General features: G+C 50.8%; 1 protein-coding gene across 8 annotated transcripts in view; it reads right to left on the reverse strand.

Moving 5' to 3' along the window:
* Nucleotides 1-21,266, reverse strand: part of SLTM (SAFB like transcription modulator) — a 340,694-nt gene that overhangs the window by 112,283 nt on the left and 207,145 nt on the right. For all 8 annotated transcript variants that reach the window (XM_078685169.1, XM_078685170.1, XM_078685172.1 and 5 more), the window contains one exon: nt 68-238. In XM_078685169.1, coding sequence (XP_078541295.1) covers nt 68-238 — 171 coding nt within the window. The remainder of the gene's footprint in view (nt 1-67; nt 239-21,266) is intronic.

The following is a 21,266-nucleotide window of genomic DNA, read 5'->3' on the forward strand; positions in this document are numbered from 1 at the left end:
GGACAACAACTATAGGACACTGCATAAATACCATGCAACTGAAATGAGAATAAAGAAATGTATTCACCTTTCAAAAGCGGTTGTTACAGAGGGTGCGTCTGGATATCTGACCCTCTCTCCTCTGTGATCAAAATCACTAAATCTATTTTGTTGACTGCTGAAGTCAGAGTTGCGGCTGAAGCGGGAATCCGCATCAAGGGCTACTTTCTTGTTTTCACTCCAGAATGGATCCTCACGCCTTTAAAAACAACGTAATGAGAGAAATTTAGAAGTTAAAAAATAAGGTCAACGTGAAGGGCAGGTAGGATTTGTTTTGAAAATTGTTTTGCAGACTGGCTTCTATAATAAAAATAATTTATAAGGAAAAATGCTACTTACCAGTATACATCTGTTCTTGGCATGTAGAGCTGCAGAGTTACACACAGTGCATAGATCGCCACCTAGTGTTGGGCCGGGAGGTTTGCAGTTTGTTGTTGTCCTGAAAAGTTCTTTGGAAGTCACGAGACAGGCGGCGACTCCTTTGGATCACATTGCGCATGGGCATCAGCTCTATCCTCAGATTGTTTTTCGCCATTAGGGAAATGATGGGAGCTTTGCAAGAAAGGGAAGAATGCCCATGTAATCAGTATCCAATTAAGATAATACTGGAACAGACAAGGGTAGCCAGGAAGGCGGGTGGGCGTGTGTAACTCTGCAGCTCTACATGCCAAGAACAGATGCATACTGGTAAGCAGCATTTTCCACTCAAGACATACAAGCTGCAGATTACACACTGTGCATAGATTGTATAGCAGTACCCACTCTTAGCGGCGACCACCCCTATCTGTTGTAATAGTTTGAAATAATGTTTTGAGAACAGCCTGGCCCACATTAGCTTATTGTTTGGTTTGCACATCTACACAATAGTGTTTTGTGAATGTGTGCAGTGTAGGCCATGTAGCTGCTCTGCAGATGTCATCTAGGGGAATGCTCCCTAAAAATGCCATTGAAGCCCTTATTTTTCTTGTAGAATGGGCTTTAGGAGGAACAGATAACGTACGTTTAGCTTTGTGGCAACACATCTGTATGCATTTGACAATCCATCTAGCTATCCCGGATTTTGAAATGGGATTACCCTTGTGTGGTGGTGAGAGACAAAAAGTTGTTTGGTCTTACAAAAGGGTTGTGTTCTCTCGATGTAGTATAGCAATGCTCTTTTGACATCTAGAGTATGAAGAGCTCTTTCTGCTACTGTCTGTGGCTGCACGAAGAAAACTGGCAGTTCCACATATTGATTGAGGAAGGGAGAAATGACTTTGGGCAGGCATTTTGGATTAGTACGTAGAGCAACCTTATTATGATGCATTTGCAAAAAGGGTTCTTGAATGGTTAGTGCTTGTAGTTCACCAACTCTTTGCAGAGAAGTAATAGCTACTAGGAACGCAACCTTCCATGTTAAAAATAGTAGTTCACATTTATGTAATGGTTCGAAGGGAGGTCCCATTAGCCGTGTGAGGACAATGTTTAAATTCCACACAGGTGAAGGTGACACTCTGGGAGGAATTATTCTCTTAAGACCTTCCATAAAGGCGTTAATAGCAGGCACTCTGAACAGAGATAAGATGCTGTCTGTTTTGCAGATATGCTGCTATTGCAGCAAGATGTTGTCTAATAGACGTGTAGGCTAAGTTACATCTTTGGAGGTGCAGTATCTTATGATGTGTTGAATAGACACCACTAAGGGATTAATATTATTGTTGTGACAATATATTACTAAGCGTTTCCACTTGGCTGCATAACATGCTCTAGTGGTTGGGCGTCCATCTTATTTTATGACGTTCATGTAGTCTGGAGGAAGGTTCAGATGTCCAAATTCTAAGACGTCAGGAGCCAAATGGCTAGGTTGAGCGGAGCTGGGTCCGGGTGCCTGATCTCGCCATGGTTCTGTGTTAAAAGGTGTGGAGACAGGTATAATTTACCACAGTACCACAGACAGTTGTAGCAGTGTTGTGTACCACGGCTATCGGGCCCACGTTGGAGCAACTAGGATGAGGGTTAGAGAATTCTGCTGTAGTTTCCGTACTACTAGTGGCATGAGTGGTAGAGGTGGAAAAGCGTACGCAAATCTGTTTGACCAGTTCATCCATACCTTTCAAAAGGTCGTCACAGAGGGTGCATCTGGATATCTGACCCTCTCTCCTCTGATCAAAATCTCTAAATCTATTTTGTTAACTGCTGAAGTCAGATACAGTTGGTACACACTCAGCGGCACAGGGGCAGGCGGGTGCTGAGGTAGTTTGGCCCAATGTTATCCAATGGAGGGGAGGGGGGCCTTCGGTTGGTGGCTGCAAGCAAGCAGGCCACGCGGTTGTGGGAGCTGAGCTCCTGGTTACTTACTCAGGGCAAGTGGGGAAGTATAGTAGGGTAGTAGCTCCACTTCCAGCGGCACTTGGGCGGCTGGGTGCAGGGTGCTTTTGAGCCGTCGGGCGCTCAATGTTATTCAATGGAAAAAGTAAAAAGGGAACAAAGGCTGCAGAATCGGAGATTCTTCAGGTGCCAACACCACTTAGAGAGGTAAGTTGGGATCTTGGATAAGAGGTAGGTACCCCAAAGGAAGGTACAGGGGGCTGCAGGGTGCAGGGGCGTCTTTGGGTGTCGGGAATCTTACCCTCTGCTGGTCGCGATTGGTGGGGTCCCTGGTTCGTCGATGAGGGTCTTTGGGCACTGGACTTCGGGTCCCAGTTGCCAGGGAGACGTCCTCATTGTCTTGGATCACTCAGGCACGGTCCGGGCTAGGCGGGTGCAGAGTGGGTTGGTCTTGTGCTTCCTGGCTGGCACCAGAGGTATGGTTGTTGAAGCAGAGCCTCTGCTTCCGTGAGTCCCAGTCTTTAAGAGGGTCAAGGCAGGCCGGTCCTCCGGGGGTCCCAAGGTTGCTGTCTGCAGGAATTGAGCAGGTTAAACGGATCGACAGGCCAGTAGGGCTGGGGCCAAGTCAGTTGGGGTCGTCATGTTAGCAGCTTCATGGCGGGTCTTCTTGATTTTTTCTTATCGGGATCTGAGGAAGGAAGGTTCAGGGAGCCCCTAAATACTGAATTTAGGGGAGTTACAGGTAGGGCAAGGGCAGGGATCAATAGGTCCCTGTCCTGGGGTGGGTACACCCCCAAGTCTGCTACTCTCCTGTGAGAGGGGATAGGAGCCTAGCTGTGATTGGGCAGGGGTTCCCATCTTAACAAGCATTTGCAATGCAATAGGTCTCGCATTTGCGAAGGTTTGAGCTATTGGCATTGTAAATGACAATGCCTTTTATTTATGCGTTTGAAAACCTGCAAGCTGTGCGTAAACAAGCACGTTGTACTTGTAGTCCATGCTTATGAGAAGGAAGGCTAGCAGTCGTTTACTGCCAGCCTTGCTTCTCGTAAGCAAGGACGACACGTTCATAGTGCATGTCTACGCACCGCTTGCAGGTTTTAAAAACAAATTAATAAAAGGCATTGTCATTTACAATGCCAATAGCTCCAACTCTCGCAAATGTGAGACCTATTGCATTGCAAATGCTTGTTGTTATGGTGTGCATATTATTTTACGAGTTTACAGATGCACCGTCCGGTATTTGATTGAACATATTGTTTGTCAAGGACATATTAACTATTCATGTACATAGTAATGTTTATGTGGGGCATTTTACTCCGTGTATTTTTTTTCATGCGCCTTGAAGTGAATATGCTACTTACCAGTATGCATCTGTTCTTGGCATGTAGGGCTGCTAACATTCATATCTTAGCATTAGATCGCCGCCTAGTGTTGGGCTCGGATGATTGCACATTGTTGTCCTGGAAGAGTCTTCGAAGTATCCTGAGATAGGTGGCTCCTCCCCTGGACTACAGTGCGCATGGGCATCGGCTCCATCCCCAGATTGTTTTTCGCCATTGTGGCAGGAGATGGAGTGAAAGTGTAAAGGATGTCCATGCTAATGAATAAATACAATAGTATGTCTGCAGCTGCGACAGGCACCGGGGAGGAGGGCGGGCGATATGAATGTTAGCAGCCCTACATGCCAAGAACAGATGCATACTGGTAAGTAGCATATTCAGTTCGAGGCATGTGGGCTGCTAAATTCATATCTTAGCATAGAATACATAGCAGTCCCTCCATCAGCGGCGGTTGCCCGTGCCAGCTGCAGAAACCTGAAAAAGTGTCTTGAGAACAGCCTGTCCTACAGCTGCTTGCTGCTTGGAATGCACATCAACACAGTAGTGTTTTGTGAAGGTATGTGGTGTGACCCACGTGGCTGCTCTGCAAATATCCTCTAAAGGAATGTTCCCTAGGAAAGCCATGGATGCCCCCAGTTTGCGTGTGGAGTGCGCTCTGGGGGGTATTGTTAAAGTGCGCTTGGCTTTCTGATAACATATCTGGATGCACTTAACAATCCACCTGGCTATCCCTGCTTTAGAAATTGGGTTGCCTTTGTGTTGTGGTGCGAAGGCAACAAAGAGTTGTTTTGTCTTTCTAAAGGGTTGTGTTCTGTCTATGTAGTACATCAACGCCCTCCGTACATCTAAGGTATGGAGCATTCTTTCCGCCACCGTTTGCGGGTTTTGAAAGAATGCTGGCAAGTCAATAGTTTGATTAAGATGAAACTGTGACACCACCTTAGGAAGGAATTTAGGGTTAGTGCGTAGCACCACCCTATTTGGGTGAATTTGAATGAACGGCTCTTGTATGGTGAGCGCTTGCAGCTCACTGACACGCCTCAGAGACGTAATAGCTATCAGAAAGGCCACTTTCCACGTAAGGAATTGGAGCTCACACGAGTGCAGTGGCTCAAATGGTGGCCCCATCAGTCTGGTGAGAACGACGTTGAGGTTCCACACCGGAGCTGGTGGAGTTCTTGGGGGAATGACTCTCTTCAGACCTTCAAGGAAGGCTTTAATGGCGGGCACCCTGAAGACAGAGAGGTGCTGCCTGTTCTGAAGATAAGCCGCTATGGCCGAGAGATGTATCCTAATGGAAGTGTACGCCAGATTGCACTTGTAGAGATGTAACAGATAACAGATGATGTTGGGAATAGATGCATCTAGCGGGTTGATGTCATTGGACGTACAGTAGATGACAAAACGCTTCCACTTAGCAGCATAGCATGCTCTAGTAGTAGGTTTCCTCGCCTCCTTGATGATACTCATGCATTCTGGAGGTAGGTTAAGGTATCCAAACTCTAGGACTTCAGGAGCCAGATCGCCAGGTTGAGCTGTCGTGGATCTGGATGCTGAATGTCTCCATGGTTCTGCGTCAAAAGACTGGGTGTGAGGCGCAGTCTTTGATGCGGCACCACCGAGAGTTCGAGGAACGTGGTGTACCAAGCTTGGCGCGCCCACGTTGGAGCAACCAGGACGAGAGTCATGGAGTGCTGCCTTAGCTTTCTTGCGACCAGCGGTATTAGAGGGGCTGGCGGAAAAGCGTATGCAAATTTGCCTGACCAGTTCATCCATATCGCATTCCCCTGCGACTGTGGGTGAGGGAACCTGGCGGCAAAGAGTCGGCATTTTGCGTTCTCCTTTGTTGCGAACAGGTCTATCTCCGGATGACCCCACTTTTGGAAGAACGGGTGGAGAACAGAAGGGTGTATCTCCCACTCGTGCATCTGATGGCTGTATCTGCTGAGCAGATCCGCCATCTGATTGTCCTTGCCCGGGAGGTGTTCTGCCATGAGGAAGATGTTCCTCTGAATGGCCCACTTCCACATGCTCTGAGCCAGATGAGACAGCTGTGGCGAGTGGGTGCCTCCCTGCTTTTGAATGTAGTACATCGCGGTCATGTTGTCCGTCCGGACTAGCACGACCTTGTTGCTCAGATGTACAATGAAGGACTTGAGCGCCATGAAGATTGCCATCAGTTCCAGATAGTTGATGTGCATCTTCTGTTGCTGCGTCGTCCATAGTCCCTGCACTGTGTAAGTGAGCACATGAGCTCCCCATCCCTGGAGAGATGCGTCCGTTGTCAGGATAATCTGCGGCACAGGCTCTTGGAACAGTCGGCCCTTGCAAAGGTTGTGTGGAGTCCACCAATGCAGAGAGTCGTATGCCCGACTGGTAACCAACACTAGGTCTGTCAATTGCCCACGAGCCTGTGTCCACTGATTCGCTAAGCACTCCTGGAGCGGGCGCATATGCAACCGTGCGTGAGGGACTATGAAGATGCAGGAGGCCATCATGCCTATCAACTGCATGAACACTCTCGCTGGCAGGGAGTGTTGTGGTCTGAATCGTTGGATCAGCGACTGAATGCTGTCGATTCTGACTTGGTTTGGCTGAGCCATGGCTGTCAGGGTGTTGATCGTAGCACCCAGGAACTGCCGGACATGTGCCGGCTGGAGATGCGATTTTGGGTAGTTCAGGGAGAAACCCAGATCGTGAAGCAGGCGAATTGTAGTCGACATGTCTGCGGCGCACTGTTGCTCCGACTTGGCTTGTACGAGCCAGTCGTCTAGGTAGGGGTAGACATGGATATTCCGCCTCCTGAGGTGCGCCGCCACTGTCGCTAGACACTTGGTGAACACCCTCGGGGCTGTTGTGACTCCGAAGGGTAGGACTTTGAACTGGTAGTGCCTGCCTTGAATAGTGAACCTGAGGTATTTCCTGTGTGACGGGTGTAGTGGAATATGGAAATAAGCATCCTTGAGATCTAAGGTTGCTAAGAAGTCTCCCTGGTTTAGCAAGGGAAGAATCTGCTGCAGTGTAAGCATGTGGAAATGTTCCGATAGTATGTACAGGTTGAGGGGACGTAGATCGAGAATGGGCCTGAGAGAACCGTCCTTCTTTGGAATAAGGAAGTACAGGGAATATACCCCTGTGCCTTCCTCCCCCACCGGCACGAGCTCGATTGCGCCTTTTTGCAGCATCGCCACTACTTCCTGCTGCAATAAGTGCAAGTGCTCTGCGGACATAGGCCTTTGCCTTGGTGGGATGTTGGGTGGAGTGGACTTCAACTCTAGGCAATAACCATACTGAACTAATTGTCGCACCCACCTGTCTGTGGTGATGTTTCTCCAGACGGGCAGGAACTGCTGCAGTCTCCCCCCGACAGGTGTTAGGTGGTCGGGGGGCAGTGACAGAGAGTCACTGTTTGCTCGGAGTAGAGGTGCGGGAGCTGTTGTTTCCTCTGCCGCGACCTCTGTTGCTGTTGTTCCTATAACCTCCCTTGGTCTGCTTAGTGAACGAGGCTTGCGCCCCACCCTTGGAGAACTGGGATTGTTGACCCATCTGTCCTCTGGTGACTCCACGTGCACCTGAGCGACGAAAATTGCCGCCACGAAACTGTTGGGACTGCAGAGCCCCCATAGATTTAGCAGTTTCCGTGTCCTTCTTTATCTTCTCTAAGGTGGTGTCAACATCCGGACCAAACAGACTATCAGGATTGACCGGCTGATTCAGAATCGTCGTCTGAATATCCTGCTGGAACCCTGAGATGCGGAGCCAGGCTTGTCTTCTCAGCATAACGCTAGTGTTGATAGCCCTAGCAGCTGTGTCCGCAGCGTCAAGTGCACACTTGATGGCTGCGTTTGATATTAGCTTCCCTTCCTCAATAAGCATCTTGGTGCCTTCTTGGAACTGTGGGGGCAGGTGTTGTATAATTTGTTCTAGGGTGTCGTAGTGCGCCCTATCATAACGCGCCAGGAGCGCCTGTGTATTTGCGATGCGCCAAAAGTTTGCCGCCTGTGCAGCCACTCTTTTGCCTCCTGCCTCAAGCACTTTGGACTCCTTGTCCGGGGGAGGAGCTTCACCCGTTGTCTGGGAGTTGGCACGTTTCCTGGCATTGGCAACCACAAGAGAGTCCAGTGGCAACTGTCCCCGGATGTAGACGGGGTCCGCAGGAGCAGGCCTGTACTTCTTTTCAATGCGAGGGTTGACCACTCTAGCCCTCGTAGGCTCCTTAAAAATGTCTCCAGCATGTTTGAGAACACCTTTCAGCATAGGAAGTGTTTTTACTGTCCTCTCAGATATGGCAAAGGTGTCAAAAAGGAAGTCTTCCTCAACCGGGTCGGCATGCATGTCCACATCATGATTGGCCGCCGCCCGTTCAATTAGTGCATGAAATCCTGCTGAGTCCTCAGTCGGGGATGCACGTGCATTAAAGGTCTGCGGGTCTTGGCCCGCCCCCTGGGTGTTTTGGTCACCAGAGTCGTCGTATGAATCTGGTTGTACATCAGGGTCATCGATGGGGAAATTGTACTGTTCATCCTCATCATCTTCCTCACCCACAGAGTGTTCTGGGGAGGGAGTAGGGCTCCGTCTTGGAGGAGGCTGAATCGGCTCCGTGAGGCCTACGGCGTCAAGGGGCACCCTCTTCTTCTTCAACGGGATGACGTAGGGGTCCACCGGCTCCGAAGTGATCTTCCGTTTATAGAGGGTCAGCTTGCCGGTGGCAGCATCGATGAAATGCTCTGAATCGTCCACCGATTCGAGTACACGACGTGGAAGAGGGTCTGGCAGTGAGGAAACCTGCTTCGGAGCCGATTTCGTCGAAAACGCTTTCGGCGCCTCCTTAGGTGGCAAGAGAAAAAGGAGTTTCCCCGAAGGCTTAGCCGGAGCGTCCTTTTGCGGCTGCGGTGATGGCATCGGAGCCGATGGAGCAAGGGCCTTCTCCCTGATTCTCTGCAGTGACTCCGCAATAGGGGACGGTACACTGCCAGTTGGTTTTGTCGCCGACAAGGATGCTTTGAGCGGTCCCTCGGATCCGACGCCCTCGCGGGCCTTGTGCGGTTTGGGCGCGGAAACCTTCTTCGGGTCCTCCGAATCTTGAGGCCGGGGCGCCGACTTCTTGGGCGTAGCCTCTTTGGAGCCGACCTTGGCGGGCTTGGACGGCGCCGGAGCCGTTGATCCGAGCCGACTATCTTTCTTGGGGGGCCCTCCATCGGGCGTCGGCTTCGATTTCGGAGCGTCGGAATCGACCGACTTCCTCGGCTTCTGCGGACCGGAGGTCGACGGAGCCGACGGGGTGACGGGCACCGACTTCTTCACAGGCACGGCAGCCATCTTAGGATCACTCGAGTCCTTTGGTTTCAGTTTCGATTTCGGGTCGGCCATTTTAGGTGTTGACGACCCCGACGGTTTCAGTTTCGGTTTCGAAACATCGTGCCCAGCAAGTGAGTCCGAAGCCGGGCCTGAAGGCGGGGCTGTGGCTTGCGGCAACGGGTCCAGGGTAAGGCCGACAGGCGATCCCGTGTCCCGGTCGTCCTCGAAACTTTCGGGGCAGAGCTCGTCCGCAGAGCTGTCCGCCCCGGCCCCATAAATTTCATCGTCGTCTCCTACCTCTTCGACGTACTCGAGGACCGGACCCGCGACTCCGTCGTCGTCACCCGGATCCGCCTCGACCTCCGACTGTGAGGGGGAGATTTGTAGAAGGTGACCCTGGACCTCTTCTTCCGGGTCGCCGAAGATGTTCTCCGGATCCGGGGCCGCTTGCCTAGCTTCCAAGCGCACCGCGCGCCGAAGCTTGAGAGTTTTCTTGGAGCGGAACTGTGCACAGGCCTTGCACTTGCCGTCGTCGTGGTCCGGTGAAAGGCACTTGTTACACACAGGGTGTAGATCGATGTGTGGGTACTTAGACCCACAGAGCGGGCAGTACTTGAACGGGCTCCGCTCCATGTCCGTAAAGGCTTGCTGTCGTGTCGCGATGAGAAGGCCTCAAAGTTTAGAAAGCGAAGAAAACTCCGCTTATTCCGGCTTCAAGAGACGGAAGACTCGAGACCGAGCGCAGACAATACCGACGCAAGAAAATCGAGGCCTTTTGGCCGGTAAAAGATAGTTTTACTTGGTTCCGACAGTAAGACGTCGAAACCACATCCGAACCCAATGGCGGAAAAAAACAATCTGGGGATGGAGCCGATGCCCATGCGCACTGTAGTCCAGGGGAGGAGCCACCTATCTCAGGATACTTCGAAGACTCTTCCAGGACAACAATGTGCAATCATCCGAGCCCAACACTAGGCGGCGATCTAATGCTAAGATATGAATTTAGCAGCCCACATGCCTCGAACCTGGTATTATTGGCACAGTTAAGAAACAAACAAGCACTGAAAGTGTATTACATTTATTTCTCTTCCTTCCATTTGGGAGAGACCATGAATCCTCAAGGTACGTGGAGTTGTAAATTCTCTAAGCTAAGCTATTAAAATGCTGTTCATTTTTATTATGTAACAGAGAGTGCATTAATTAGCTGTTAATGGAACCTCGTTCCCATAAGACTGTCCAAAGATATCGCAGACTATTTCGACTCCAGCTTGTGCAGTAATTTGTAAATAATGCCTTGGTAAGAGAGGGGGGTGTAGCAGGTACCCCTGCTGTTTGTTTTTCATATGGATATCTGACTGCAATATGAAAGAGTAAAGAGGCATAACTGCATCTACCATGCGCACTGTAGTCCAGGGCAGTAGCCACCTATCTCGTGTTACTTCGAAGACTCTTCCAGGACAACAATGTGCAATCATCCGGACCCAACACTAGGCGGCGATCTATGCTATAGATATGAATTCAGCAGCCCACATGCCTCGAACCTGCATCTACTTCATTTACTTTTAGATTGTAATCGCATAGTCATGAATAGGCCACGTTTACTAGCATCACTCAAGACAAACGGCCATATTAGCGGTTGTATGGGTAGGAAGGTCATGTCCTCTAAGATCAGTCAATGAAATGTTAAGTACCGCAGATTAATAAAGCGCACCTCCTCAGGGAGGGGGCCAGGGTTGGATTGAGCATTTTCCAGGACTGCTGTGCCACAGCGACCCCTCCCAGCCCTCTCCTTAAGGAGCCAACCCCCCTGCTCACAACGAAGGGACCCAGCCTACTCCGTGCTTCTTTATCCGCCCTTGCTGCCGGGCCATCTCTTACAATTCAGCCCAGCAGCTCGGAAGCAGGGGGCTCTCTGCCGCAGTAAAAATCTACCCCCGGCATTGAAGCCCGGTGCTACACCCCTCTGACTCACAGGGAGCTGCTCTCACACCCAGCCAAGGATCCCTACGTCTCTGCACCTCCGGTGGAGATAAACGTGGGACACGTTTTTAGGATTTACGTGGGAGGACGTACAACTGCAGGCACGACTGATGCGGTCCTGCGGTTGGTTCCCCAGACTGCGTGGGCGGATGGATGAGCCCTGCGCAGCCGGCGTGGGTAGGAGCAGGGCGCGAGCTTGGGACTGAGCTGGAGGGAGGCAGGTGACGGCGCCCGGTTCATGAATGGCCGCTTCCTGCAGCCAGGGGAGCAACTCGAGGAAATCTGATAACAGGGATTGTATTTAATAAAATATGCACCTCACGCCTAGTCTACGACAAAGATCTCCATTGCTTAAAAAAACCAGAAGCTTCGCCTGTGAGCTAGCGGGGCTCCTGTGCTCCCGGAGAGCCCCGCCTGCTGCCGAGGGAGAGAGGGACACGCCGAAAGAGCCCGGTGAGTGGGTGGGTTGGGGGGGGGGGGGGGGGGGGAGATGTGTGTGTGTGTGTGTGCGAGTGTGTCTGCATTTCATTTCTAATTGAGCGCGTTAACCGAAAGCGCGCCCACACAGCAAGCAGCCAGCAGCAAAAGCGCGCTCACAAGGGCAAAATCTGAGACACAAAAAGCGCGTGGCCGACTCGTATCTCACATTCCCAGAAGTCGGCAACATAAGTGGTCGAGCTTGTGCATGCTTTTCAAGCTCGACCTAAAAATGGCTGCAGCCCGGCGTCGTGCTTCACCTCTCCTCTCCCTGGAGGGTTGGGGTCCTGAATGTCCACTCGATAATCCTATGCGCCGAGACACCTTCGGGTATTTGCGCGCAATACAAATCCAATAAACAAACAAACACAGGCTGGCGGCAGGGTTGACGTAGTGTTTCCTGCCAGAGTGGGGGGGTCAGAACCGGTGGGGGTCAGTTGCTGGGTACAGCAAATGGTCTGGAGAAGCTCAGAGGCGGTAGGCCTTTGAAGCTTCCTCCTGCCCATCCTGGGGGAGGAGACCTAGCACCTTGCCCAGGATGTGCATTGTTGCAGGCCCAGGAGAGCGAGGGGCTCTCCACCCAGGTGTCCAGCAACATATCTGCTGTGGGGCAGCCTAGGCAGCCTCTCAGTCCAGACATGGATTGTAGGTTTAGGTTTCATGTGGCATCTTTAAGATGCCCTGTGGTGCATTTTACATTAAATCTCACACTGGCATCGGTGCGGGTTTACTGTGCTGAGAAGTTTGATACCAAACTTTTCAGTCTTCAGTGGGGCCATCATGGTGCTGTGGAATTTGTAATGTCGACCTCCCAGCACCACTTACTCTTAATGGCAGCACTGCACTCAGTATCCAGGCACGGCCCTGGGTACTGTAGGGGCACAGGGCTCATGCACCTGTGCCCACACCACTGGCATAGGGCACCCAGCTAGAGGGGTGACTGAGGTATGTCCGGGGGCGTGGGTCTGTGGGCATGACACACAGGAAGTGCGCCATGTCGACTTTGTTTAGTTTTGTACTTAACCAATCAACCTGCAAAGGCAGGGTGTGGAATTCAGGGTACAGGGCCCCTAAGGGTGGCACAATAAGTGCTGCAGCCCTTAGAGGTCTTCTCTGCTCACCATGCCCTGGGTACCATTGACTAGGGGCAGACAGGTGGCCAGCGATGGCAATTGGGTTTTAGGTTCAACAGTTTTAGGGAAGGGACACAGGCCCTGGGTACCTGGTTGGCAGGAGCTCAGGGCACAGTCAAAGCACATCAGCAGTTTAGCAAAAAGTGGGGGCATACCAATGCAATAAAGATGGCACTCACACAGACCCAACCACTAGACCGCGGATTAATGCACAGCATAGTGAATCCAGAAAGATTTAGGCTGCAAAACGAATAGTTTCTTACCTGTCGGTGTAGTTTTGCAGCTTGAAGATCTTTCTGGATTCACTATGCTGTGCATATTCCGCAATCTAGTGGTTGGGTCCGGAATCGTAGTCTTTTTTTCTCTCTTTTTTTTTTCCGTAGCCCAGGTGGGCGTCGACGTCCCACCATTTGGTGTCCCTTCGGTGACGTCGGCATGCTTCCGGCCGAAGCTACCACCCTTGGGCGCCATCTTCGGATTCTTTTTTTCTGTCTCTTTTTTTCTTTTCTGTGTTTGTAGTGAATCCATGGCTATGTTTGTTAATCCTTTTTTCAACGTAATTCTTTTCACGTATCTTGTAATCTTGAACTTGCTTTCTTTTCTATGTGTTTCCACCTTCTTCTCCAGCCTCATCTTTCTGGCGGAGGCGGGTGGGTTCGCTAATGAATCCAGAAAGATCTTCAAGCTGCAAAACTACACCGACAGGTAAGAAACTATTCGTTTTGCAGCGTGAATCTTTCTGGATTCACTATGCTGTACATAGATTTTGTAGCGGTTTTCGTTACTTTTGTGGCGGCTGGGTGGAAAATGAGCGTTGGTTGTTGAATATATATTGAAGCACCTTTTGTCCTACTTGTGCTTCTTTTTTCATTTGTACATCCACGCAATAGTGCTTAGTGAACGTGTGCACTGAAGCCCATGTTGCCGCCAGGCATATATCCTCAATTGGTGTGTTGGCCAGAAAGGCAATTGTTGCTCCTTTCTTCCTGGCGGAGTGGGCCTGCGCCCCTCCTGTTAGCTCCTGGCCCGCTTGTTTGTGGCAGAATTGTCTTGTCTGTGCGATCCATCGGGCTATGGTGTTTTTAGTCACTGGTTTGCCCATGTAACTGTTTGCCAAGGATACGAAAAACTGTTTTGTTTTCCTGCGTCCCTTCGTCCTTTCAATGTAGTGCATCACAGCCCTTCTTTCGTCTAGAGTGTGGAGCAACCTCTCAGCGCTTGTAGTGGGGTTTTGGAAGAAGCTAGGGATCTAAATTGAATATGCTACTTATCAGTATGCATCTGTTCTTGGCATGTAGGGCTGCAGACATTCATATCTATAGCATAGATCGCCGCCTAGTGTTGGGTCCGGATGATTGCACATTGTTGTCCGGGAAGAGTCTTCGAAGTATCACGAGATAGGTGGCTCCTCCCCAGGAATACAGTGCGCATGGGCATCGACTCCATCCCCAGATTGTTTTTAGCCATTGTGGCAGAGATGGAGTGTAACAGTGTGAGCGATGGCCATGCTAAGAGTAAGTGTAAAATTCTGCAGCCGCTCCAGACGCCGCGGAGGAGGGCGGGCGATATGAATGTCAGCAGCCCTACATGCCAAGAACAGATGCATACTGGTAAGTAGCATATTCAGTTCGAGGCATGTGGGCTGCTGAATTCATATCTATAGCATAGAATATATAGCAGTCCCTCCATTATTGGCGGCCGCCTGTGCCAGCTGCAGAAGTTTGAAAAAGTGTTTTTTAGAACAGCCTGCCCTACAGCCGCTTGGAGTGCACATCTACACAGTAGTGTTTAGTAAATGTGTGTGGGGTAGACCATGTGGCTGCTCTACAAATGTCTTCCAAAGGGATATTACCCAGGAAAGCCATGGAGGCCCCCAACTTGCGGGTGGAGTGGGCTCTCGGGGGGATCGTTAAAGTGCGCTTAGCCTTTTGATAGCAAATTAGAATACACTTAACGATCCACCTGGCTATACCTGCCTTGGAAATGGGGTTGCCTTTGTGTTGGGCAGAAAAGGCAACAAAGAGTTGTTTCGTCTCCCTAAAATCTTTGGTCCTATCAATGTAGTACATCAAAGCTCGTTTAACGTCAAGAGTGTGGAGCATTCTTTCAGCCACTGTCTCTGGATTTTGAAAGAACACAGGCAGTTCAATAGTCTGATTGACATGGAACTGTGAAACCACCTTAGGAAGAAATTTAGGGTTAGTGCGCAACACCACCCTGTTGGAGTGAACCTATATGAATGGCTCTTGTACCTGACCCGTTTGACTCGCCGCCCGACCTCCGGGTTGAGGGCTAAATGGCTGTGTATCCTATTGTGTTGGGACGTGAACATGCAATTACGCTGTATAAGATGCTACTGCAACTGCTCTGTAAAGTTCTGCAATAAAAACTGTTTTACAAAAAAAAAAAAATGAATGGCTCTTGTACGGTGAGCGCCTGGAGCTCACCAACACGTCGCAGTGACGTAATGGCTATCAGGAAAGCCACTTTCCATGTTAAGAACTGAATCTCGCATGAATGTAGAGGCTCAAAGGGTGGACCCATCAGTCTGGTGAAGACCACATTAAGGTTCCATACAGGAGCTGGCGGGGTTCTGTGAGGAATGACTCCTTCTAGAAAGGCTTTAATGGCAGGCACTCTGGAAACGGAGAGATGCTGCCTGTTTTGGAGATAAGCCGCTATGGTGGATAAGTGTATCCGAATGGAAGCATATGCTAGATTACATTTGTAAAGATGTAACAAATAACAAATGATGTCGTGAGTAGATGCGTCTAGCGGGTTGATGTGGTCTGCACAGTAAAAGACAAAACGCTTCCATTTTGCTGCATAGCATGCTCTGGTGGTGGGCTTTCTTGCCTCCCGTATGATATCCATGCAGTCGGGAGGCAAGTTAAGGTAGCCAAATTCTAAGAATCAGGAGCCAGATCGCCAGGTTGAGCTGTTGCGGATCTGGATGCTGAATGTCGCTATGGCTCTGCGTCAAAAGTCTGGGTGTGAGGTGCAGCCTTTGATGCAGTACCACGGAGAGTTCTAGAAACGTGGTGTACCATGGTTAGCGTGCCCACGTTGGAGCAACCAGGATGAGCGTCAGAGCGTTGCTTTAGCTTTCGTGCCACCAGCGGTATTAGAGGTGCTGGGGGAAAAGCGTACGCAAATTTGCCGGACCAGTTCATCCATATCGCATTGCCCTGCGCCTGTGGGTGCGGGAACCTGGCGGCAAAGCTTCGGCATTTTGAATTTTCCCTTGTGGCGAACAGGTCTATCTCTGGATGACCCCACTGCTGGAAGTACGGGTGGAGTACTGATGGATGTATCTCCCACTCGTGCATTTGGTGGGTGTACCTGCTGAGCAGATCCCCCCCATCTGATTGTCCTTGCCCAACTGTGGAGAGTGCGTACCTCCCTGCTTCTGAATGTAGTACATGGCTGTCATGTTGTCGTCTGGATCAACACGACTGTTGCATAGATGTATTTTGAATGCTTTCATTGCCATGAAGATTGCCATCAGCTCTAGGAGGTTGATGTGCATCTTCTTTTGCTGCGTTGTCCATAGTCCCTGCACTGTGTAGTGGAGTACATGAGCTCCCCAACCCTGGAGAGAAGCGTCCGTTGTTAGGATGATCTGTGGAACAGGGTCCTGGAACGGTCGGTGTAGGAAGGTAGATCCCTGACTATGGTTGCCCCCAACTTTTTGCCTGGTGTTTTGCTGGTTTTCTGACTTAGTTGACCTGGGACCCTGCTATTCAGGGCCCCAGGCCTACTGCTCTCTCTGTAAAATGGATTCCATGTACCTTAGGTACATATCTAAATTGGATACTGAGTCACCTTATCAGTCCCTGTACAGTGTACCTTAGGTACCCAGGGCATAGGTGTACCCAGGGCCTACCAGGGGCTGCAGCATGTATTATGCCACCCCTGGCTGGCCATCCAAATCTGACACAACTGGCTGCTTGACAGCTGGGGCAAGGTGGTGTAATCACCCTTTGCTTTAGATATAGTATACCTATATCTAACCCTAAAAATGGACACACAGATCTCCTATCAGTCACTCCTATGGCAGGCCTTAACAATCCTGAAGGCAGAGTGCTTGGAATCGTGTGAGATGGTGCTCTGGCATGAGCTGAGCCTGTCTGCGGCTTTCGGGATCTATCCCTTAGCCGTTTCCATGATATCGCATACCATATACTCTTAAGTGCATTATAATCCTCGCGGTTATGTGCCAACTCTGGTATCGCTTTATCAAAACATGTCGAGTAAGGTGTCATACGAATTGGAATACTAACCCCTCGCCAATTCTGGCGACGGGGTTAGCATTCCACCCTTCTAGAGGGACACGACATGTATGTAACCCCTAACCCCGGTTAAAGTCAGACAGAGCCTTAGCATCCACAAAATGGATGCTGCCACCGAGACACAAGTCTGCCCTCCTGCTGCTGGGAGTCCTCCCAGAGCAGGAGATAAGGACAAAGGGTTTCCTGCCAGGGGCGGTGCCAGCACCGTCCCAGACAGGGTTTTGTGTATTGTTGGTAGGCAGGGCTTTAGAGGAAGGTGACTGCACGTGGCACCCCGGTGCTCACTGTGCATAGGCTGGCTGGAACCAGTTCCAGGGTCACTCCAGACCCTGTGCTGGGGAAAAGCCCGCCAAGGAAGTGGGTGTAACCACCCCCCTCCTAGTCCCACCCCTAGGGCAGGACTTAGTCGCGTGCCAGCCCCTTTTTACAGGATAAAGGTAGGAACTGGCCCCCTTCCAAATCAGATCATCTTTGAATCCTGAAACTACTTTCCACGAAAGGAACTCAAGACTTCTTCCTAAGATTTCTCCCTTGTGACTAAGGAGTAGTCACCCTGCATCCGCAGGCACCATCTTAAGAACACTGCGGTCTGCTGCAAGTCTCTCCTCCGGATCAAGACTGCCCAGCTCGACGAGAACCGGCTTCCCTGGCACCTCTGACCTCTACCTGCATCATCAGTCACGCTGAGATTCGTGGGTGTGACGAGACCTCGAGGGACCGGCCATCTTCAAGACTGCACGACTTCTTTCCAGCAAGCCCGCCGAGTAATTTCCTGGTGAGTGCTTTGGGGTCCGAGAAGCCCCGACCCTGAGCAGCTCCAGCACCGAAGTGCAGCCCCCCAGCATCTCCACGATCTGTGTGGGGCCCTTCTGCTTTTTACTGCTCATCGCGTTGTTTGGCTACTAGCCCGCTGGCTTGTGGCCCTCCTGACGACGCCCGACGACATTTCTGCTGCTGGTCTGGTTGCTCCAGACTGGCCCTTGCTTCCCTCCATCGGAGAAGTACCCTGGACCCTCCTGGTCCGCCCAAGACGCCATTTTAGGTCCACCGCGTGGGCCTTGCATTTGCCAAGACTTGTTGCCCAATCCTGGGTCCCGCGACGTCGACAGCAAGAACCTTCGTGGGACAGCTCGCACCTCCATCCTGGTCGCCGACAACGCCTCCTGGTCCGAGAGACTGCAGAGCCCAGCAGCGCCCACTCACCTGACTGCGGTGACTTCGCCCGGTGCCATCCTGGTGCCCACTTAATCACTGGCTAGTGATTCAAGAACTTGGTCCCCTCTGCTTTCAGGTTCTCTTCTTCCTTGATCCAGGCTTGGATCCATCGAACTTTCCTTCACTGGTCGCCTGCCAGCAACTTCTTCCTTCCAGGCTCCTGGTCCGGCAACGAGATCCCCGACGTCTTTTCAGACCTATGCAGCTGCAGCCCCTGGGCTAGGTAACTTCGGCACTTCGGTGTCCCAGCATAGCCTCACTATCCTAGGGTCAGGATCCACTGTCGTTTTCTTCCTACCAGGTCGGGTTCGCCCGTGAACACTAACTTTGCCTTTACTAGCCTCCATAGACTTTGTCCCGCATCCCGCGTGAGTGCACACTCTGCACCCGAGTCACCTAGGTCTCCTAGAAGTAATCTAACGATTCCCTAGTTAAGTCCTAGCGATTCCAAAGCCTATTAGAACTGTTACTTACCTGCTAGTAATTCGCATTCCACTTTTTAAGTATATGGTTTTTCGTGCCCCTCGGGCATTTGTGTATAACGTGCTAACTTAAGTATTTTCGTAAGAGTTTTGTTGTGTGCCTAGCACCCTGTCCTCATAAAGAGTACAGGGTTGTTGTGATTCTAATAAATACACTGTTTATTTTCATAACACTTGTGTGGTGTCCTTTCACTGGGTGTTCAAGGGGTAATGTGATGGTAAAACAGCTGGCTTAACACGCCCTCTAGAGTCTTAGCCTTGGACTGCTCGTATCCATGCTACTAGGATAGCTGGTCTATAAGGTTGACTTACAACCAATCATCAATAAGGGTTGTTTGGACTGATATATAGTGATCACTAGAATAGTGAACACTGCACATCAGGCCAACTTCTCACAGTCGGCCCTTGCAAAGGTTGTGTGTATTCCACCAATGCAGAGAGTTGTATGCCCGACCGGTCACCAACACTAGGTCTTTCAACTGTCCGTGAGCCTGAGTCCACTGATGTGCTAAGCACTCTTAAAACGGACGCATATGTAGTCTCGCGTGCGGGACTATGAAGATGCAGGAGGCCATCATGCCTATCAACTGCACGAACACTCGTGCCGGAAGCGAGTGTTGCGGTCTGAATTTCTGTATCAGCGACTGAATGCTGTTGATCCTCACAGAATTTGGCTGAGCTGTGGCTGCCAGAGTATCTATTGTCGCGCCCAGATACTGCCGTACATGGGCTGGCTGAAGGTGCGACTTTGGATAGTTCAGTGAGAATCCCAGACTGTGAAGAAGGTGAATGGTGTGGGACATGTCGGCAGCGCACTGCTTGGCCGACTTGGCTTGGACAAGCCAGTCGTCCAGGTAAGGGTAGACGTGAACGTTTTGTCTCCTGAGGTGCGCAGCTACCGTCGCCAGGCATTTTGTGAACACCCTGGGCGCTGTGGTCACTCCGAAAGGGAGGACTTAGAATTGGTAATGCTGATTCTGAATGGTGAATCTGAGGTATTTTCTGTGTGATGGATGTAGTGGAATGTGAAAATATGCGTCTGAGATCCAACGTTGCGAGGAAATCCCCTTGATTGAGCAACGGAAGAACCTGCTGCAGCGTGAGCATGTGAAAGTGTTCTGAGAGAATGCACTGGTTTAAGGGCCTGAGGTCCAGGATGGGTCTGAGGGACCCGTCCTTTTTTGGGATTAAGAAGTACAGGGAGTACACTCCTGTGCCTCTGTCTTCCACCGGCACGAGCTCGATTGCCCCTTTTTGCAGCATGACGAGCACCTCTTGCTGCAATAAGTGCAAATGCTCTGGTGACATAGGACGGTGCCTTGGTGGGATGTTGGGTGGAGTGGACGTTAACTCCAGACAATAACCGTACTGGATAAGTTTTTTGACCCACCTGTCTGTGGTGATGGATTTCCAGACTGGCAGGAACTGCTGGAGTCTCCCCGACAGGTGTTGTATGGTCGGGGGGCAGTGACAAGGCGTCACTGTTTGTTGGTGGCGGAGGATCTGGAGTTGTTGTTTCCACGACCTCTGCCCTTGGCGCTGTTGCCACGATAGCCTCCTCTACTCTGCTTGTTGTAAGAGGTCTGCGCCCCACCTTTAGTGTACTGTGTTTGCTGGGACATCTGGCCTCTGGAAACACCTCTATTGCTTGAGCGACGAAAAGTACTACCCCTGAACTGCTGGGACTGGAGAGCCCCCATGGACATTGCAGTCTCGGTGTCTTTCTTTATTTTTTCCAGGGTGGTATCCACCTCAGGGCCAAATAAGTGATCAGGGTTTACAGGCTGATTGAGGATGGTGGTTTGTATCTCTGGTTTGAACCCGGAGATTCTGAGCCAGGCCTGACGCCGCAACATCACACTTGTTTTAATGGCCCTGGCCGCTGCGTCCATTGCACATTTAATAGAAGCGTTTGAGATGAGCTTCCCTTCCTGAATGAGCATCTCCGCTGCCTCTTTATACACATCTGGCAAGTGTTGTAACAGGGTCTCAAGTGTATCATGGTGTGCCCTGTCATATCTGGCCAAAAGTGCTTGAGTGTTTGAAATGCACCAGATATTGGCCGCTTGAGCCGCCACCCTCTTCCCTGATGCTTCTAGCACTTTAGATTCCTTGTCAGGGGGAGGAGCATCACCAGTAGTTTGTGAATTTGCCCTCTTCCGGGCATTAGAAACAACGAGAGTCCAACGGCAACTGGCCCTTGATGTAGGTAGGGTCGCCAGGAGCCGGCTTATACTTCTTTTCAATCCTGGGGTTTATAACCCTGGCACGTGTGGGTTCTTTAAAAATGTCTGCAGCATGTTTTAAAACACCCTTCAGCATTGGCAGTGTCATGACAGTCTTTTCAGAGGTGGAAAAGGTATCAAACAAAGTCCACTTCAATGGGGTCAGAATGCAGCTGGACATCGTGATTTTTAGCTGCCCTCTCAATTAGAGCATTAGATGCTGCAGAGTCCTCAGTAGGAGAGGTTTTGACAGTATATAGTTGAGTGTCCAGGGCAGTTTGCGGATCCCCTGGGTCCCCAGCATCTGCCCATGAGTCATGGTGATCCTCAGGATCAGTGTCGGCAGGGCAGTTGTACTCCTCATCGTCCCCTTCTCCAGCCTCCACATCTGAGTAAGTGGGTGAGGTTGGAGCAATGTCCTGAGGCCGTGGAGTAAGTGGTTCAACCAGAACTGGTGATTCCGTAGAAGCCTTTT

Source organism: Lissotriton helveticus, chromosome 3_2, assembly GCF_964261635.1.
Source record: "Lissotriton helveticus chromosome 3_2, aLisHel1.1, whole genome shotgun sequence".
NCBI lineage: Eukaryota > Metazoa > Chordata > Amphibia > Caudata > Salamandridae > Lissotriton > Lissotriton helveticus.